Source organism: Aotus nancymaae, unplaced genomic scaffold (genome assembly GCF_030222135.1).
Source record: "Aotus nancymaae isolate 86718 unplaced genomic scaffold, 86718_ANA_hifiasm-v0.15.2.pri h1tg000059l, whole genome shotgun sequence".
NCBI classification, from domain to species: Eukaryota; Metazoa; Chordata; class Mammalia; order Primates; family Aotidae; genus Aotus; species Aotus nancymaae.
In genome coordinates, this window is record NW_026988473.1 from 14,257,524 (window position 1) to 14,277,043 (window position 19,520).

Here is a 19,520-nt window from a genome sequence, read left to right on the forward strand (position 1 = left end):
GTAGTTGCTCTTGCTCAGTGTGCCCACAAAGCCCCTCTGTGAATCCAAGCTAGAATACTTGAATGATTTCAGTATGGACCTACCATGAACATTGTACGTTTCATTCTGAGTTTTACCCTCTATTTTACCCTCTGTTGGACAGTCTCCCTGTGTGATTGAAAAAATAATAGCCTTTCTTTCCTTCCTTTTCTTACTAACCCCCCATTACAGGAGGAAAGCAGATACAGAATGGATTAGGATGTCAGACACACTTTCCCTAGGAACACTTGTTCCTGTAGGTGCTTACAACAACAGCAAATCTTGATTTGGCATTTACTGTATACCAGATATGGTGCTAAGAGCTTTTCTTACATCAGCTCATGTAATCCTCAGATCAGCTGTGTGAGGATAGGTGTCATTCTTAATCACCCATTTTACATATGAAGAAACTGGGACTTAGAGCAGTTTAGTGCAAATTACATAACCCAAGGTCACATGGTGTATATTTGGGAAGACTGGGATTTATACTCCACAGTGTACTCAGTTGCACACACAACATTATTATTTTATTTTATTTTATTTTATTTTATTTTTGAGACAGAGTTTCGCTCTTGTTACCCAGGTTGGAGTGCAATGGCGCGATCTCGGCTCACCGCAACCTCTGCCTCCTGGGTTCAGGCAATTCTCCTGCCTCAGCCTCCTGAGTAGCTGGGATTACAGGCACACGCCACCATGCCCAGCTAATTTTTTGTATTTTTAGTAGAGACGGGGTTTCACCATGTTGACCAGGATGGTCTCGATCTCTTGACCTCGTGATCCACCCGCCTCGGCCTCCCAAAGTGCTGGGATTACAGGCGTGAGCCACCGCACCCGGCTTATTTTATTTTTATTTACTTTTATATTTTATGGAGACAAACTCCATCACCCAGGCTGGTGTGTAGTGGTGCCATCACGACTCACTACAGCCTCAAACTCCTGGGCTAAAGCAGTCCTCCTATCTCAGCCTCCCAAGTAGCTAGGACTACAGGCATGCTGCCACCACCCCCTGTTCATTTTTTTTTTTTTTTTTTTTTTGCAAGTGTTTCGCTTTGTCACCAGACTGGAGTACAGTGGCATGATCTTGGCTCACTGCAATGTCTGCCTCCCAGCTGAAGTCTCTGGCTCCAGTGATCTTCCCACCTCAGCCTCCCAGGTAGCTGGGACTGCAGTCACACAACACCAAGCTCATCTAATTTTGGGGGGTTTTTTTGTTTTTGTTTTGTTTTAGTTTTTGAGACAGAGTCTTGCTCTGTCGCCCAGGATGGAGTGCAATGGTGTGATCTCAGCTCACTGCAACCTCCGCCTCCCAGGTTCAAGTGATTCTCCTGCCTCAGCCTCCTGAGTAGCTGGGATTACAATCACCCACCACTACGCCTGGCTAATTTTGTATTTTTAGACGGGGTTTCACCTTGTTAGTCAGGCTAGTCTCGAACTCCTGACCTCAGATGGTCTGCCTGCCTCAGCCTCCCAAAGTGCTGGGATTACAGGCATGAGCCACCGTGCCTGGCCAATTTTTTGTATTTTTTGTAGCAATAGGGTTTCACCATGTTGTGCAGGCTGGTCTCAAATTCCTGAGCTCAAGTGATCCTCCTGCCTTGGTATCTGAAAGTGCTGGGATTACAGGTATAAGCCATAGCACCTGGCCTTTAATTTTTTAATTTCTTGTAGAGATGGGGTCTTGCTATGTTGTCCAGGTTGTTATTACTTTGATTATAAGATTTTATAAGTAGTCCTTTGAAACATGATCCCATTTCATTAAGAAATAAATAGGCCAGGCTGTGCGCAGTGGCTCACGCCTGTAATCTGAGCACTTTGGGAGACTGAGGCAGGTAGATCACCTGAGGTCAGGCGTTCGAGACCAATCTGACCAACACGAAGAAACCCTGTCTCTACTAAAAATACAAAAATTAGCCGGGTATGGTGGTGCATGCCTATAATCCCAGCTACTCGGGAGGCTGAGGCAGGAGAATCTCTTGAACCCGGGAGGTAGAGGTTGCGGTGAGCTGAGATCGTGCCATCGCACTCCAGCCTGGGCAACAAGAGTGAAACTTCATCTCAAGAAAAATAAGTAGCCGGGCGCGGTGGCTCACGCCTGTAATCCCAGCACTTTGGGAGGCCGAGGCGGGTGGATCACGAGGTCAAGAGATCGAGACCATCCTGGTCAACATGGTGAAACCCCGTCTCTACTAAAAATACAAAAAATTAGCTGGGCACGGTGGCGCGTGCCTGTAATCCCAGCTACTCAGGAGGCTGAGGCAGGAGAATTGCCTGAACCCAGGAGGCGGAGGTTGCGGTGAACCGAGATCGCGCCATTGCACTCCAGCCTGGGTAACAAGAGCGAAACTCCGTCTCAAAAAAAAAAAAAAAAAAAAAAAAAAAGAAAAATAAGTAAATAAAAAGAAATAAATCAGCCAGCCGTGGTGGATCACACCTGTAATCCCAGCACTTTGGGAGGCCAAGGTGGGTGGATCACTTGAGGTCAGGAGTTTGAGACCAGCTTGGCCAATATAGTGAAACCCGCTTCTACTAAAAATACAAAACTTAGCTGGGCATGGTGGTACATGCCTGTAATCCCAGCTACTTGGGAGGCTAAGGCAGAAGAATTGCTTGAACCTGGGAGGCAGAGGTTGCAGTGAGCCGAGATTGCACACATGCTCTAGCCTGGGCAACAGAGCGAGACACCATCTCAAAAAAGAAAAAGAAGTAAATGAAAGCTAGCACTTACTGAATGTTAGGCACTATTCTAAGTGACTCATTTGATAACCCAATGACAGTGATAAAGCCAGAATCCAAACTGGGCATTCTGTCTGCCCAGCGAAAGAACCTGTTAATGAGAAGAAACTGTAGTTAGTTGCATAGTAGCTCAGCCTTTCAGAGAATACAAATCCTTGTTCTGTAGTGATAGTCCTGGTTCTGTCCTGGTCGTTTAAGTCGTGCCTTCCAGTGCTGATTTGGATTGGCTGATCTCATCTTCTTGCTGGATGTTATCTGTGTTTTGTTTTGTTTTCCAGGGGAATATGAGCCGAGGAAATAGCTTGTTTTTCCGGAAGGTCCCCTTTGGGAAGACTTATTGTTGTGACCTGAAAATGTTAATTTGAAGATGTGGGGCAGGGACAGTGACATTTCTATAGTCCGAGATGCACAGAATTATGGGAGAGAATGCTAATTTCTATACAGTGTGGCGCGCTTTTTTAATAATCATTTAATCTTGGGAAAATGGAGGTGTTTGGTGTCTGCCTTTTTTGTTCTTTTTTCCAGCACAACATAACTTACCACTGATACTCCTCTTTTAGTTATTCTGAAATGGGATATTTTTGCTCCAGATTCTTATTTTACTTAACCAGAAAGGGAAAAAAAGCTGTATTTTCCTGAAGGTATAGACACTTTGTCATGTGATTTTTGAGTCTCAATTTAAGGCTTTGTAAAATGAGGAGAATTCCAAGAAGAATAAGAAATAATTCTTTAAAACTTAACAGAATCACTAAGTTAAACTATATGGGAGGTTATGAATGACCTTTTCTTGGGTAGACCCTAGAAAGTCAGTAGCATGCACCAGAATCTGCCACCTATTGTGCTTCTAAGCACACTTCATTGACCTTGTCTCTCATACTTCAAGAAAAGGACATATGTTGCTATGTTGCCCTAGAAAGTCTGTGTGAGGCTCTGCCCCTCAGTAATAAAATGTCACCGACAGGGAGCCTCTGAGCCCACCCTAGCTGAAGAGACTGCCTGAAAAAAAAAATAAGATAAAGGTCAGCAACAACAAGGAAAAGGACAATTACAGAAAATAAGCAAGATTTGGAAAGGAAGTACAATGGCACTTTTTTCCCCAAAGGAAATTCTTGTTTTCACATAAAATCCAAAAAGCAGATACTGCAGGAGTAGCCCCCTTCTCTAAGAGCCAAGTATTTGCCAGTCTTTAAATTACACCATACGGTTCTAATTGTTTATAATCTTATGTTCTTCAGTCTTTTGTTTTGTTTCCTTTTTGTTATTATTGCCGAGGTGAGTAGTTTTGCATTTCTGATGACCACCACGTTGGAAAGTATATTTGTAACTCCATGTCTGGTAATGCCAACCCAAGTCCACATGAATCTTAGGACACTGACTGCCTCACATGCCGTACCCTCAGTTAAGCATGTTAACATTTATGGGAGAAAAAAATCACTTTAGGAGGAAATAAAATTCAACTCAAGCATAAAGCTTCTATTTACTCAGGCCTTTTAAAAAGCAGGTTAAAATGCTTTAAAACAAGAAAGCCTGTGGTTTCACTTACTTATATAACTCACCGGGACATTGCCAAAATGAGTAAGCACTTAATTTGGTGCTTCTGAGACTTCTCTGTCAAAACAGCAGCATTGATAATATTAGACAGAATGAGAATGCAGGGGTCTTTTCCCTCTCCTGGGGTTTTAGGAAGCTCATGAGGAGCTCAGCTTAAAATGTCTTTGACGTCTCTTCCTTTGTTTCAAAAGTAATGTCAATTTTATATACTATTCAATATTACTATCTGCATTTGTTTTAATATAAAAATGTTTGCTGCCTATTTTTTTCGCCCAAAAAATCTTTAAGTAAATATGATCTGGGAAAATGTGCCATGTTTATCCTGTGGCTTCTGTGCACCTTCACGCTTGCCTATTCCTAGTTGAGAAGCATGTCTGACTCTGATAACCAGTCTACCACCAGAGGACGCCAAGGCCTCAGTTTTGCCTGTGCAAGTTGGGAGGCTGAGAAATTTCTCCAAAGGCCTGGGATTACTCAAAATACTAGTCTAGCTGTTCCAGTCTTGCTGCATCTAAGCTATAGGTCTATTCAGAGTCCTATGCCTATCTTCCATGATATCTTACTATAAGCTATTAACATAAAAGTCTAAAGATATTCAGGGGTTAGGAAATGCAGGTAGGTGCTATCAAGAAACACATCCAAGAGCCAGGCGAGGCGGCTCACACCTGTAATCCCAGCTACTCGGGAGGCTGAGGCAGGAGAATCGCTTGACCGGGGAGGCAGAGATTGCGTTGAACTGAGATTGTGCTACTGTACTCCAGCTGGGGGAACAAGAGCAAAACTCCATCTCAAAAAAAGAAACACAAGAAATAATGAACTCAGTAAATAATATGAATTTAGGCCTGGAGTGGTGGCCCACACCTGTAATCCTAACACTTTGGGAGGCTAACGCAGGTGGATCACTTGAGGCCAGGAGTTCAAGACCAGCCTGACCAACATGGTGAAACCTCATCTCTACTCAAATATAAAAAAATTAGCCGGTCATAGGCACGCACCTGTAGTTCCAGCTATTCAGGAGGCTGAGGCAGGAGAATTGCTTGAACCTGGGAGGTGGAGATTGCAGTGAGCCAAGATTGTGACACTGGGTGATAGAGTGAGACTCTGGCTCTAACAAAAAACAAAAAACTAAGGGGTTCTCTGGTAAGCCACTTGTGAAACTGGTTTTCCTTGATGGTACCAAGGTTGCAGTGAGCCGAGATCACACCACTGCACTCCAGCCTAGGTGACAGAGCAAGACTCTATCTCAAATAATAAAAATAAAAAATTAGCCTGTAATCTCAGCTACTCAAGGAGGCCGAGGCAGGAGAATCACTTTAACCCAGGAGGTGGAGGTTGTGCTAAGGCAAGACTGCACCATTGCACTCCTGTCTGGGCAACAAGAGCAAAACTCCATCTGGAGAAAAAAAAAATGTGGGTTTCCTGGAACTTTGGGGGATCATTATAAAAATACTGGGGTTAAAAAGCAACCTTAAGGGCCAGGTGCGGTGGCTCACGCCTGTAATCCCAGCACTTTGGGAGGCCGAGGTGGGTAGATCACGAGGTCAAGAGATCGAGACCATCCTAGTCAACATGGTGAAACCTCGTCTCTACTAAAAATACAAAAAATTAGCTGGGCATGGTGGTGCGTGCCTGTAATCCCAGCTACTCAGGAGGCTGAGGCAGGAGAATTGCCTGAACCCAGGAGGCAGAGGTTGCGGTGAGCCGAGATCGCGCCATTGCACTCCAGCCTGGGTAACGAGCGAAACTCTTGTCTCAAAAAAAAAACAACCTTAGAATGAAATAAACATTGAACATAAGCCCTATATTCCATCATGTCTCTGTTACCTCAGCAAAGCTTAGCTTTACTGTAATTTCCTATTCTAGAAATTTCCTCCTTCCCCTCTTCCCAGTGACATGTTTCTGTACTGTAAGATTCAGTTCTAGTGGCATCTCTGTGAAGTCACTCAGACCTCCCAACTGGATGAGAGGGCTGTGCCTTCAAACTCTCCCTCTTTCAGAGCATATAATTATAGTACAAACTAACTGACAAAACAAAAACTATATTTAACACCAAGTTCATGTTTTATACAGCAGGAGCATTACTTCTCTCTGATTTGAAAATCTGGAGAAAAAAATATATATATTTAGTCCTTTAAAACAGGCCAACTAAAACATCAGCCTCCCTGGACAATATAGTGAGACCGCTCCACAAAAATTTAAAAATTGGTGTTGTGCACCTGTAGTCCCAGCTACCCAGGAGGCTGAGGTGGGACAATTGCTTGAGCCTGGGAAGTTGAGGCTGTAGTGACCCATGGTCACGCACCACTGCACTCCAGCCTAGGTGATAACGTGAGAGCCTGTCTCCAAAAAACAAAAAAAGCCTCACTGGGCTTTACAGAAAAATTAGTGGGGTAGTTGCTGGTCTAAGTGCAGCAGTTTTTGCTACTAGTTGGTCACGACCAGTTACAGATTTTTTTTCTTCTCCCTTTCCACTGCGTCACTTGACTAGGCTTTAAAATATATATTAAAAGAAAATACTGGGTGTGGTGGCTCACACCTGTAATCCCAGTAATCCCTCAGAGGCCGAGGCAGGCAGATGAGGCTAGGAGTTTGAGACCAGCCTGGCCAACATGGTGAAACCCCATCTCTACTAAAATTACAAAATTTAGCTGGGTGTGGAGGCACAGGCCTGCAATCCCGGTACTTGGGAGACTGAAGCAGAATTGCTTAAACCCAGGAGGTAGAGGTTGCAGGGAGCTGAGATAGCACCACTGCACTCCAACCTGAACAACAGAGCAAGACTGTCTCAAAAGAAAAAAGAGGCTGAAGTAGGATAATTACCTGAACCTGAGAGGCGGAGGTTGCAGTGAGCCGAAATGGTGCAGTAGCACTCCAGCCTGGGCAACAAGCAAAACTCCGTCTCAAAAACAAAGAAAATTCTTCTGATAAAATAAGAAAAAAGACCTGAACCCAGGAGGCGGAGGTTGCGGTGAGCCGAGATGGCGCCATTGCACTCGGTAATGAGTTGCCTGGGTAACGAGCGAAACTCCGTCTCAAAAAAAAAAACAAAGAAAACCTAGCTGGGAGAGTAAATGTAGTAGTAAATGGAAGTGGTCAGTTTAAGGTACTGGGGCAGGTAAGGAAGCAAGACAGGAGAACAGACTGGTTAGTAGGGACTGCCAAGCCTGTTGTAGACGTTCTAATTTTCATAATTTTTTGGTGGGATCGGCATCCTCGTTTTAAAAATAAAATGAGACTGATTAAACAACTTACTCAGAATGATATAGCCAGGAATTTTCAGGGCTGAATTTAAACCAGGATCTATCAAATTGTAAGGTTTTGGGGTTTTTTTCCTTACTAATTCTTCCAGGACATGAAGCCAACTGAGGCATTTTTATTTCATGGAGGCTATAAAATGCTAAGAAAAAGGTAGCCAGTAAACCACGTTGTGTCTGTTGTTGTTGTTTTTTGTATTTTTAGTAGAGACAGGGTTTCTCCTTGTTGGTCAGGCTGGTCTCGAACTCCCAACCTCAGGTGATCTGCCCACCCCAGCCCCTGAAAGTGCTGGGATTACAGGCATGAGCCACCGCGCTCGGCCTGTTGTTTTTCAGACAGGTTCTCACTCTGTCGCCTAGGCTGGAGTGCAGTGGCGCGATCTCAGCTCAATGCAACCTCCACCTCCTGGGTTCTCGTGCCTCAGCCTCCTGAGTAACTGGGATTACAGGCATGTGCCACCACATATGACTCATTTTTTTGTATTTTTAGTAGAGGCAGGGTTTCACCATGTTGGCCAGACTGGTCTTGAACGCCTGACCTCAAATGATCCTTCTGCGTTGGCCTCCCAAAGTGCCGTGATTATAGGCATGAGCCACCGCACCCAGCCAAACCAAATGTTATGTAAGCCGTCCATCTGAGGAAACTGGGCCTGCATTTGTAGTCAAAGCAGTGAACCAAAGAACAAGCTTCCCAACAGAGTAGAATGGTCTTAAATAAGGAAAGACAGATCTTGCCTCTGCAGAATTATAAATAGCTGAAACAACTGAAAATAGAAATGATCACCATTACTTTTCTAGACTATTATGATGGTTTATGTAGATGAAAAGCTAAGTTACTGTATGGCAAGGATTTCTTCCTAGAGAAGAAATCTTCCTAGAGGTACCATTAGTTCAGTTTACTAGAACTCCTAGTACATTTGGCTAGTAGTAGCATTTCTTGAAACTGATCTACGTGTCAGCACCTCTAATGTGTGCTTCTAAAACATCCTTGCATATTGGATGGGTTCATTCAGGCTGCCTCCCAAAGTGCCATGGTAGTTTCTATTTTGGTGTTTTTGGTTTTGTTTTTTTTAAATACAAAAGATATTGGCCTTACCTCCTTTTCAGAGCTCTATTTAGGCATACCTAAAGAAGTCATAAGTGCTGGGTGCAGTGGCTTATGCCTGTAATCCCAGCGTTTTGTGTTTTTTTGGTTTCGTTTGTTTTGTTTAGTAGATTGGCTAATCCCAGCACTTTGGGAAGCTAAGATGGGAGGATCACTTGAGTTCTGGAGTTTAAGACCGGCTTAGACAACATAGTGAGAGCCTGTCTCTACTACAAATCAAAAAAATTAGCCAGGTGTGGTGGCACACATCTGTAGTCCCCGCTACTTGGGAGTCTGGGGCCAGAGAATCACCTGATCCCAGGAGTTTGAGGCTGCAGTGGGCTATCATTGTGCCACTGCATTCCAGCCTGGGTGACAGAGCAAGACCTTTCCTCAAGGGAAAAACAAAGTCACATGTGACATCTCATTTTATATTTTTCCCTCTTGTTATTATTTTTTTCTTTTCTTTTTTTTCTTCAGGCAGTGCTGAAGAAACCCTCTTCTGTTCATCTCTCATCTTATTTTTAAACTTGAAATCTTGCACTCTGATTTTTGTCCTGGAGGGAAAGTTGCAAGTGAGAGATTCTTTTACCACTAACCAAAAAATAGCTGCTGCTTTTATTTTCTGAGATGCAGTCTCACTCTGGTTGCCCAGGCTGAACTGGAGTACACCGGCACAATCTCAGCTCATTGCAGCCTCCACTTCCCCAGCTCAGATGATTCTCCCACCTCAGCCTCCCGAGCAGCTGGGATTACAAGTGTGTGCCACCACGTCTGGCTACAGTTTTTTTTTTTTTTGTATTTTTAGTAGAGACAGGGTTTTGCTATGTTATTGCCCAGGATGGTCCTGAACTACTGAACTCAAGTCATCTGCTCACCTCAGCCTCCCAGCCACTATGCCTGGCCAAAAAAATAACTTCAGGAGAATATCTTGGCTAAAAATTTGATTTTCTAAAGTGAGTGCAAGTTTTCCTTATATCCAACCTTTCATATGACAGCTTCCTCATACATTTGCTGTCTAGAGAGAGGTCTTAGAGAGGCCCCTTCCAGTGCACGAGTTAAGTGTTCTGGTCACCATTATCCCATGGCCAAGAAATGGAATTGGGAAGAGACCATCTTGCCTTTCTCCTAAGTAGATTCCTCTGTACTCTGGGCACCAAATCTCTAATTAGGCAGATTTTGCATGAAAACCATAATTGTTCTGGAAACAACTTACTGAAACTCTGAAGAAGAACGATTTCTTTTTTAAGCGTTTCACTCTTTCACCCTGGCTGGAGTGCAGTGGCATGATCTTGGCTCACTGCAACCTTTGCCTTCTTGTTCTTTTTTTTTTTAATCTTTTCTTTCCAGCAATGGCTATAAGCAATGCCTTCTTGTTTTAAGCAATTCTTCTGCCTCAGCCTCCCGAGTAGCTGGGATTACAGGCACCTGCCACCACGCCCAGCTGATTTTTGTATTTTTAGTAGAGACGGAGTTTTACCATATTGGCCAGGCTGATCTCAAACTCCTGACCTTGTGGTCCGCCCGCCCTGGCCTCCCAAAGTGCTGGGATTACAGGTGTGAGCCACCACGCCCGGCCAAAGAATGATTTTAAGTAGATTCTGGTCAGTACCATATCACAGTATGGTTAGAGTTTGGTACTTGAGAGACTAGAAGAAGAGGAAGAGAAACCAGTGTGACCTGCAGGTGCTATTCAGGACTCAGAAGCTTCTTGAGAGGCAGCAAATAGGGAAACAAATCTTGTCCTCTCTCCAAGTCTCCAAGATGACACATGGGTGAGAGAAAATTTTGTAACAACACCAGCCTCTGCCTCGCTAAGGCAGCCAAAAGAAGGGACTATTCTCTGGCAGTGCCATATTTCCATGGAAAATCTATTAGGTATTGCTTTTATTTCCACATAGAGTAGCATGAAGAGCCAAAGGTTAGATAAGGACAAGCCAGCATTGCACCTACTCTGGCTGGCCAACTAGTCGGGGCCCTGTCCTCCTGCCATCAGAAAGACTGGTAAGAATGTCTTTCTGGCTGGAAACAGGAAAGGAGGGTGAAGATAGAAACAACAGAACCATGCCTCATTTCAGACTGCTCACCTCTTGCTGGAATTCAGTATCTCATGCCTTTCCTCCCCCGAGGGGCCCACATTTAGAGTTTATAAATGCAACTCTCAGTTGAATAATAATAGTGAGTAGCTTGAGCAAAGTTCTGTGCTGGGGCAGGAGAGGATGCAAAGGCCCGTAATAAATCTCCCTGTCCTCCTTGGTGCTTACCGTCCACTGAGAGGGAGGCAGAAAGACAAGAACATAAGACACTAGGAGTGTTGGAGGACTACGTGAAACCATACGTACAACAGTGAGTCCTGGTGCCCTGAAAGAAGGTACTCATTGAAGCTCTTTTAACACTCTCTGATGATGGCTGTACAAAACGGGGCACGCCATGAGAAGCCGGAACCGAGCGCCATGGGATCCACAAGAGGGAAAGCTTACATCTCTTTGGGGAAATAAGAGATTTCATGAAGAAGTGGCACTGACTGTGGCTTTGTCAGGATAGTGGGGATCCTGGGCGGCAGGATAACAGGATGGCAACAATTTCTAGCTCTGTCACCAGCTGCGAGACCTTGGGCAAGTTGGCCATTTTAAGCCTCAGGCTCCTCATGTCTAGAATGCAAAGTAATACTCATTAGAGTTTTGTTTGTTTGTTTGTCTGTTGTTTTGTTTTTGAGATGGAGTTTGACTCTTTCACCCAGGCTGAAGTGAAGTGGCACGATCTTAGCTCACTACAACCTCTACCTCCTGGGTTCAAGTGATTCTCATGCCTCAGCCTCCTGAGTAGCTGGGATTATAGGTGCCTGCCACCATGCCCGGCTAACTTGTATTTTTGGAAGAGAGGGAGTTTTGCCATGTTGGCCAGTCTGGTCTCAAACTCCTGACCTCAGGTGATCCACTCACCTCAGCCTCCCAAAGTGCTAGCATTTGCAGGTGTGAGCCACCACGCCCAGCCTAGAGTATTAAATTTAGTACAGTGTCTGGCATACAATAAATACTTGGTATGTGATAGTTATTAGAATTTTAAAAATTAGAAAGGAGGGGCTGCTTTGCAAGTATAGACAATAATATGGGCAAAGTTATGGCACTAGTAAAGGCTAAAGCATTTGAGGGCAAGTGGAATTGCATCTCTCTCTGTCCTAACCTTTCTTCAAAGCTGTATTTCTACCATATGATGAGCACCTAGAGCAGCAACTGCCACATGGTAGAGACTCCACAGATGTTTGCTGAATAAATGGTTGGCTGCCTCCTAGCTGTATGCACTGGATGTCCTTCAGGATCCTCACACTGAGTCACATCTCAAACCCTCTTCCCAAGCCTGTGGTGGTACTTCCAGTCTAAATTCTATTATAAACACAGCATTATGCCCCTATTCCCCAAGCTAGAAACTCTGGAGATGAGTTTGAGTCCTTTCTACCCCTCCTTCTGCTTCTAGAAAGTCACTGCTGGTTCTCAGAAACGCCTCTGAATTTGTCATCTCCCTTTCTTTCCCGTCGCCTTTAGGCATCATCTCTGCTCAGTTGTTGCAGCAGCCTCTATCTCATCTTCCTGCTGCCAGCTCAAGGCAGTAGGCAGTAGATAATGCTGGAGTTCTGCCAACTTTGACCAGGGTACAGAGGATGGCCACGACTCCTCTACCTACATACTCTTCTGGCAGAGGATAAAATAGTGCTTTTTTTTTTTGAGACAGGATTTCACCATGTTAGCCAGGATGGTCTCGATCTCCTGACCTCATGATCCACCCACCTTAGCCTCCCAAAGTGCTGGGATTACAGGCGTGAGCCACTGTACCCAGCTTGACCCAGGTTTGTCTTAAAATTTTTTTTTTTTTTTTTTTTTTTTTTTGAGATAGAGTCTTGCTCTGTCGCCCAAGCCAGAGTGCAGTGGCACAATCCCAACTCACTGCGGCCTCTGCCTCCTGAGTTCAAGCAATTCTCCTGCCTCAGCCTCCCTAGTAGCTGGACCACAGGCATGCCCTATCATGCCTGCGTAATTTTTGTGTTTTTAGTAGAGATGGGGTTTCATCCTGTTGGCCAGGCTGGTCTTGAACTCCTGACCTCAGGTGATCCACCTGCCTCGGCCTCCCAAAGTACTGGGATTACAAGCATGAGCCACCATGCCCGGCCTTCTTAAGATATCTTGACCTAGTGTCTTTAATCCTTACAGCCCCAAGCCCACGCCATGCAGCCCCAGCTCCCCAGCAGCCTCCTCTGCTCTGCATATTTGCACCGCACTGGCAGCTGCTCTCTGTGTCTGTTGTCTTCCACTGAAGCCTTGTGCAGGAGGAGCTGAGCTGAGAGACAGGGCTATTTATAAATAGAAAGTGGGTGTAAAGTTCTGCAGTCACAAATGTTTTAAGTAAGACTAATTCCATCTTCCCAATCAAACTTTGAAATTTCTGTCCACCTCCTCATCTCCCATCTTTTCTCAAAGCCTGCAAGTTCTTGCCCTCTCCTTGGTCAAAACCACCATAAGCCTGGATACCATGGCTAAGTGATGTGACATGCAATGAAGTGTGGGAATTACATGGCTTCAGCATAGAGTCAAAGCTACTGAGGTAACACAAATGTTCCTACCACCTAATAATATTTAGTGATGGCTCACCATGTGCCCTACCCATGTCACCATTAGCTCCAACCCATAAAACAGCCATATAAGCTAAATACTGCCCCCATTTTCGTGGTGGAAAAGTGAGACTCAAAAGGGTTCACTGATCTGCCCAAGACTAGTGGTAAATAGCAAAGCCCAGATTCTGACATGGGTCTGCAAGTCTGGAATTTCTAATATGGCATGCACATGCATTGAGTCCCAGTATTTTTCTGCATAATGATCGGAGCACAGATTTTAACAAAGAGTTAAGTATGAATCTTTTTTTTTTTTTTTTTTTTTGGTGCCATGACTCAGATTATGAATCTTAATGAGAGGAGGCAACTCCTGGCTTTATTATAATAATGAAAGGGTCAACATTGTACGCTCAACAGTTACATGCCCAGAAGCCCAACTCAAACTGGCTACATTCAGAAAAGGAATTCATTGGCTCAAGTAACAAAAATGGCCAGTGGTGAATCTGGTGGTTCAAACAAGGGCATCAAGACTCAGTCTTCCCACCCCTCAGCTGGTTTCCCTCTCACACGGGCTCTCCACATGGCAACAAGATGCCAACTGGCAGCTCCACTCACATGGCTTCTTAGAGCTTATAATTCCAGAGAAAAAGCAAAATCTCTTTGGAGAGCTCCAGCAAAAATCCCCGGGAGGACTCTGGCTTGAAACACACAGCCATCTGTAAAGCATTTGGTGTGTCTGGGAGACGCTAGCCAGGCCTGAGTCACAGGCCCATCTGAAGGGGTGGAGGTCCAGGGTCAGCCCCAGAAGAACCACATACATTCAGCTGGACTGTTCTGTTTTCTTCCCTTCCCACCCCCCACCCCCCCCGCACCCCTCTGAACTGGACTGTTTCTAGTGGGATGCATGGCTCATCAAAGGAAGGTTCACTGGGCAAAGACATACATTATACCCTATCCAAAAGAAACAGCTTGAATAGAAAGGAAAAGAAAACAACAGTTCACTCAGAGCATGTGACACGTGAAACTCCATGAAGCTACGCTGAGCACGGAAGCTGGTGTGTTTGAAACCTTCCATGTGGAGATACATAAATATATGACTCAATCACCCTGTGAGCCTGATAATAGCCACACTTTTCAAGTGAGAGAAATGGAAGCTCAGAGCTAGAGATTTAAGTGACTTGCTAATAAGTAGCAAAGCTAGAATGCAAACCTGGATGTATTGGAGTCCAAATCCTGCAAGCTTTACACCACAGCACACTGCCAATTTGGAGGGAACCAGATGTGAGGGTGAGACTGATAGATAAGCACCTGGAAGCCGTGTCCCCGGGGAAGGACACATCTGACTGCCTGACATGCTCTGAAAGCGGCAGGCACCAAGCTGGAGACCGCCCTGTCCTGGCTCCTGCAGGAGACACTCACCTGGCTACTTGCTGAGTGGCTGATAAACTCTTCACATTCATCAATGACAGTTTCCTCTCAGCTGGAAGAAAACGCTGCCAGGGGGCGACTCCCCCACCCTTCCTTCTGATGGGGAAAGACTCCCTGGTGCTGTTGATGAGCTGGGAAACAAAGGAGAAAGTTAGATTTGGAAGCAAGGGCATGTGGGCATGGGATGAATGGATGGATAACTAATCCCAGAAACATGATTTAAAAAGTTAGAAAAAAGTTATGATTTGAAGTTTAGAGACAAGATGGCAATATGGCAGAAGAGGGATAGGAAGCTCTGAGAGAAATCAGACTGTCCCGTTTGCAGAAAATCTCTGTGCAGAGAAAAGGATGGGAGAGCTGAAGAAACCAGTGTGGCTCTGTAGAGAGCTCTCTGATAAGCTCAACAATTTTTTTTGAGACGGATTCTCGCTCTGTTGCCCAGGCTGGAGTGCAGTGGCGTGATTTTGGCTCACTGTAACTTCCGCCTCCCACGTTCAGGTGATTCTCCTGCCTTAGCCTTCCAAGTAGCTGGGACTACAGGTGTCCACCACCACGCCCAGCTTTTTTGTATTTTTAGTAGATATGGGGTTTCACCATATTGGCCAGGCTGCTCTCAAACTCTTGACCTTGTGATGCACCTGCCCAGCCTCCCAAAGTGCTGGGATTACAGGTGTGAGCCACTGTGCCCAGCCTAAGCTCAACATTTAAAAGGTGTGGTATAAGAGATGGGAGGAAAGGTGAAGTCTGTGATAAATTGAGACTTAGAAAAGGTGCAGACAAAATCAAGCAAGAGGAACAAGGAGAAGACCGGGTTCCACTTGGGGATGAAGATGTCAGGTTGGAAGTTTTCAGAGAAAGCACAATACTCAACCCTGGTTTTCTTTTTCCCCTGAGGAAAAGCACTTTCAAACTGGGAAGAGTTTAGCAAAACACAGGTTAGAGGACATTAAACCCCAAATAGAAGAGAAAACCTAAGCACCTAGCCATTCAAAATGAGCTGCATTCTGCCCAAAGCATGGGAAAAAAAGGGGGGAAGAAATATTTAAAAAAAAAAAAAAAAAGACGAAAATGAGCTGCAAATCCCACGTGATGACAGACGTTTGCAGATAGAATCCAGGGACCTGTGAACGCTGCGGCTAAGAGGACGGGCCACAGTCCTGAACAGCTGCAAATATCCTGACAAAAAGGAAGAAAAGGGAGATCCTGGAAATTCTAGGTGGGCACATTTGAGGTAAATTCCCTCAAAATCTATTCTAGAATATAACATTAACCCATGGAAAATAAGTGGTATCTTCACAAAGAACAAGATACGGTGAAAATAATAAAAATAACAACAATACTTTGTTATTTACTCGGAAGGCCACTAGGAAAATTCCTTGGACCATATATAGTGTTCCTTGTTTCTTCTTAGACATTGATTGCCTCACAATTGAAGAGGCAAGAAGGAAAATAATCTCAGAGACTGCTCGGGTGGATTTATGTAACGCTGTGCGACTTCACTCCAGTTGGTTATCTGATTGCCGCAGAGCTTGCTGAGGAGGTGTCTCTAGTTCTGTGCTCCTAGACCCTGGTCAGCCTAGTAATGATCAGTGCCCACCACACTCACCAAATTTGCAGAAAGCCCCTGTTAGGAGGAAAAGCTAATATCTGGATGTCAGAATCAAGTTTCTAAAATAACTTGAAACAGTAGGCTGAAACCAGCAGGATGAAATTTAAGACAATAAGCGGAAAGACCTGCATTTAGATTTTTAAAAAATCAGCTGCATAAGCATAGAATATAGGAAGTTTGGTTTGCCAGTGGTGCCTGAGAAAAAGGTAGACGGCTTGCAGCTGATCTCAGGTTGAATAAAAACCGGTAGGAATGGAGAAGCTGCTTAAAAAGATAGTGGCTCTCCTACCCCTTGTTGGTTTTTGTTTTGTTTTGTTTTGTTGTTGTTTTTGAGACAGTTTTGTTCTTGTTGCCCAGGCTGCAGTGCAATGGTACAATCTAGGCTCACCGCAACCTCTGCCTCCCAAGTTCAAGCGATTATCCTGCCTCAACCTCCCTAGTAGCTGGGATTTACAGGTATGCGCCACCACACCCAGCTAATTTTTTGTGTTTTTAGTAGAGATGAGGTTTCTGTATGTTGGTCAGGCTGGTCTAGAACTCCTGACCTCAGGTGATCCGCCCACCTCGGCCTCCCAAAGTGCTGGGATTACAGGTGTGAAGTCACCGCACCCAGCCTGCCACTTGTTATTTTAGGTGCAAAGGGGTGAAACAGTGAAAAATACGTCTCCCATGGCCATTCCCCTTCTCTGAAGCAACTGCTGTCAATGGTTTCTAATAGATCCCCTCAGAGCTATTTACTAAGCAAATGCTTTTTCTTTTTTCACATAAATGGTGGTACATTGTGTACCTTGTTTTTTTTTTGAGATGGAGTCTTGCTCTGTTACCTAGGCTGGAGTGCAGTGGCATGATCAGGCTCACTGCAACCTCCACCTCCCAGGTTCAAGCGATTCTCCTGCCTCAGCCTCCTGAGAAGATGGGATTACAGGTTTGTGCCACCACGCCCGGCTAATTTTTGTACTTTTAGTAGAGACAGAGTTTCACCATGTTGGCCAGGCTGGTCTTGAACTCCTGGCCTCAAGTAATCCTTCCACCCTGGGCCTCCCAAAGTGTTGGGATTACAGATATGAGCCACCACGCCCAGTCCACAATACTTACAAAATAAGTTAGGTCTGACAGGATTGGCATTGGTATCCACAGACTTCCAGAATAAAGTCTGGATGGCATAGCCTGGCACTTAAAATCCTTCATGATTGGATTCAACCACATTTTTCTGGACCTATCTCCTATCAGTATTTCCATATGCCCTACTGCACCCACACCAATATTATTTTTCAAACACACCAAACAGTAGTAACAGCCAACACATACTGAGTGCTCACAGTATACTAGGCTCTGTGCTAAATGTCTTTAATCTTGCAGCAATGAGGCATACTTTTATCCCCATTTCACAGGTAGGGAAACTGAGGTCATACAAATAATGAAGAAGCTGGATTCAAACTGAAGCAGTCTGATGCCAGCCACTGCTCTTCACCATGATTCTGAATTGCCTTTCTAAGAGCATTACCTCCTGCTCCCTGCTCCTTTCTCCCAGAATGCTCTTCGTTCTATTGTTACCTGTTAAAGTCCAGTGCAGCAGTCATTGCTTCGTGTAGGTACTACCTCTCTAAGCCTAGCTGCATCCCTCCACTTAGAACTGATTTCTCTTCCTAGTGTTCCACTTGACCTGCAAGGAATGGAGTGCAGGAGTGCCATCGTGGCTCACTGCATCCTCCACCTACTGGGCTTAAATGATCTTCCCAAACTTTATGGTTTGTATTTATGCCTACTCTTTTAAAAACCGAGGGGGCAGGCCGGGTGCGGTGGCTCACACCTGTAATCCCAGTACTTTGGGAGGCTGAGGCGAGTGGATCACCTGAGGTCAGGAGTTTGAGACTAGCCTGACCAACATAGTGAAACCCCGTCTCTACTAAAAATACAAAAAATTAGCTGGGCGTGGTGGTGGGTGCCTGTAATCCCAGCTACTCGGGAGGCTGAGGCAGGAAAATCACTTGAACCTGGGAGGAGGAGGTTGCAGTGAGCCGAGATCACGCCACTGCACTCCAGCCTGGGTGACAGAGTAAGACTCATCTCAAAACAAACACAAATAAACAAAAAAACCCAGCAGCAATCATCTTTATTCCTTGTGGGTCTGGTGGAGCACTGGGTTCTCAGGGCTTCTCACACAGTTGCAGTCAGACAGAGGCCAGGCCTGGTGTCCTCTTAAAGGCTTCCTCACATCCACATTGCTGGCAGTGATGCTGGCACCTCCACTAGGGCTAGGGCCAGTGCCAGCTTCACAGCCCCACAACTTGTATGGCTGAGCAAGGCACCACCCTTGGAAGAGCCCTATGCTTGGTTTAAAGTTCTAAATTCTTAATTTTTTTTTTTTAATTTTTTTTTATAGATGGGGGTTTCACCATGTCGGTCAGGCTGGTCTTGAACTCCCGACCTCAGGTGATCCGCCCACCTTGGCCTCCAAAGTGCTTGGATTATAGGCGTAAGCCACCATGCCCGGCCAAATTCTTCATTTTTTAACAGTAAGCTCCACATTTTTTTTTTTTTTGAAACGGTCTCGCCCTGTCACCCGGCTAGAGAACAGTGGTGAGATCTCAGCTTGCTGTGCTGCAACCTCTGCCTCCCAAGTTCAAGGGATCCTCATGCCTCAGCCTCCTGAGTAGCTAGGACCACAGGTGCCTGCCATCACGCCTGACTTTTTTTTTTTCCGGAGACAGAGTCTCACTCTGTCGCCAGGCTGGAGTGCAGTGGTGTGATCTCGGCTGACTACAACCTCCACCTCCCAGGTTGAAGCAATTCTCCTTCCACAGCCTCCCAAGTAGCTGGGACTATAGGTGCATGCCACCACGCCAGCTAATTTTTGTATTTTTAGTAGAGACAGGGTTTCACCATGTTGGCCAGGATGATCTCTATCTCTTGACCTCATGATCTGTCCGCCTTGGCCTCCCAAAGTGCTGGGATTACAGGTGTGAGCCACCACGCCTGGCCTAATTTTTTTTTTTTTTTTTTTTTGAGACAGAGTCTCACTCTGTCACTAAGGCTGGAGTGCAGTGGTTTGATCTCAGCTCACTGCAACCTTCGCCTCCTGGGTTCAAGCGATTCTCCTGCCTCAGCCTCCCAAGTAGCTGGGACTACAGACATGTTCTACCACGCTTGGCTAATTTTTGTATTTTTAGTAGAGACGGGGTTTCACCATGTTGGTCAGGCTGGTCTCGAACTCCTCACCTTGTGATCTGCCTGACTTGG

At 45.2% G+C, this 19,520-nt stretch overlaps 1 protein-coding gene across 4 annotated transcripts in view; it reads left to right on the top strand.

Moving 5' to 3' along the window:
* The window catches only part of MTCH2 (mitochondrial carrier 2), a 48,901-nt gene that overhangs the window by 24,236 nt on the left and 5,145 nt on the right, over window positions 1-19,520 (top strand). For 3 of the 4 annotated variants that reach the window (XM_021665993.2, XM_064364890.1, XM_064364891.1), the window contains one exon: window positions 3,030-3,239. The exons of the other annotated variant lie outside the window; for it this stretch is intronic. In XM_021665993.2, coding sequence (XP_021521668.1) covers window positions 3,030-3,116 — 87 coding nt within the window. In that variant the 3' untranslated portion in view covers window positions 3,117-3,239. Of the gene's footprint in view, window positions 1-3,029; window positions 3,240-19,520 lie in introns of those variants that run through there. 4 annotated transcript variants of the gene reach the window in all.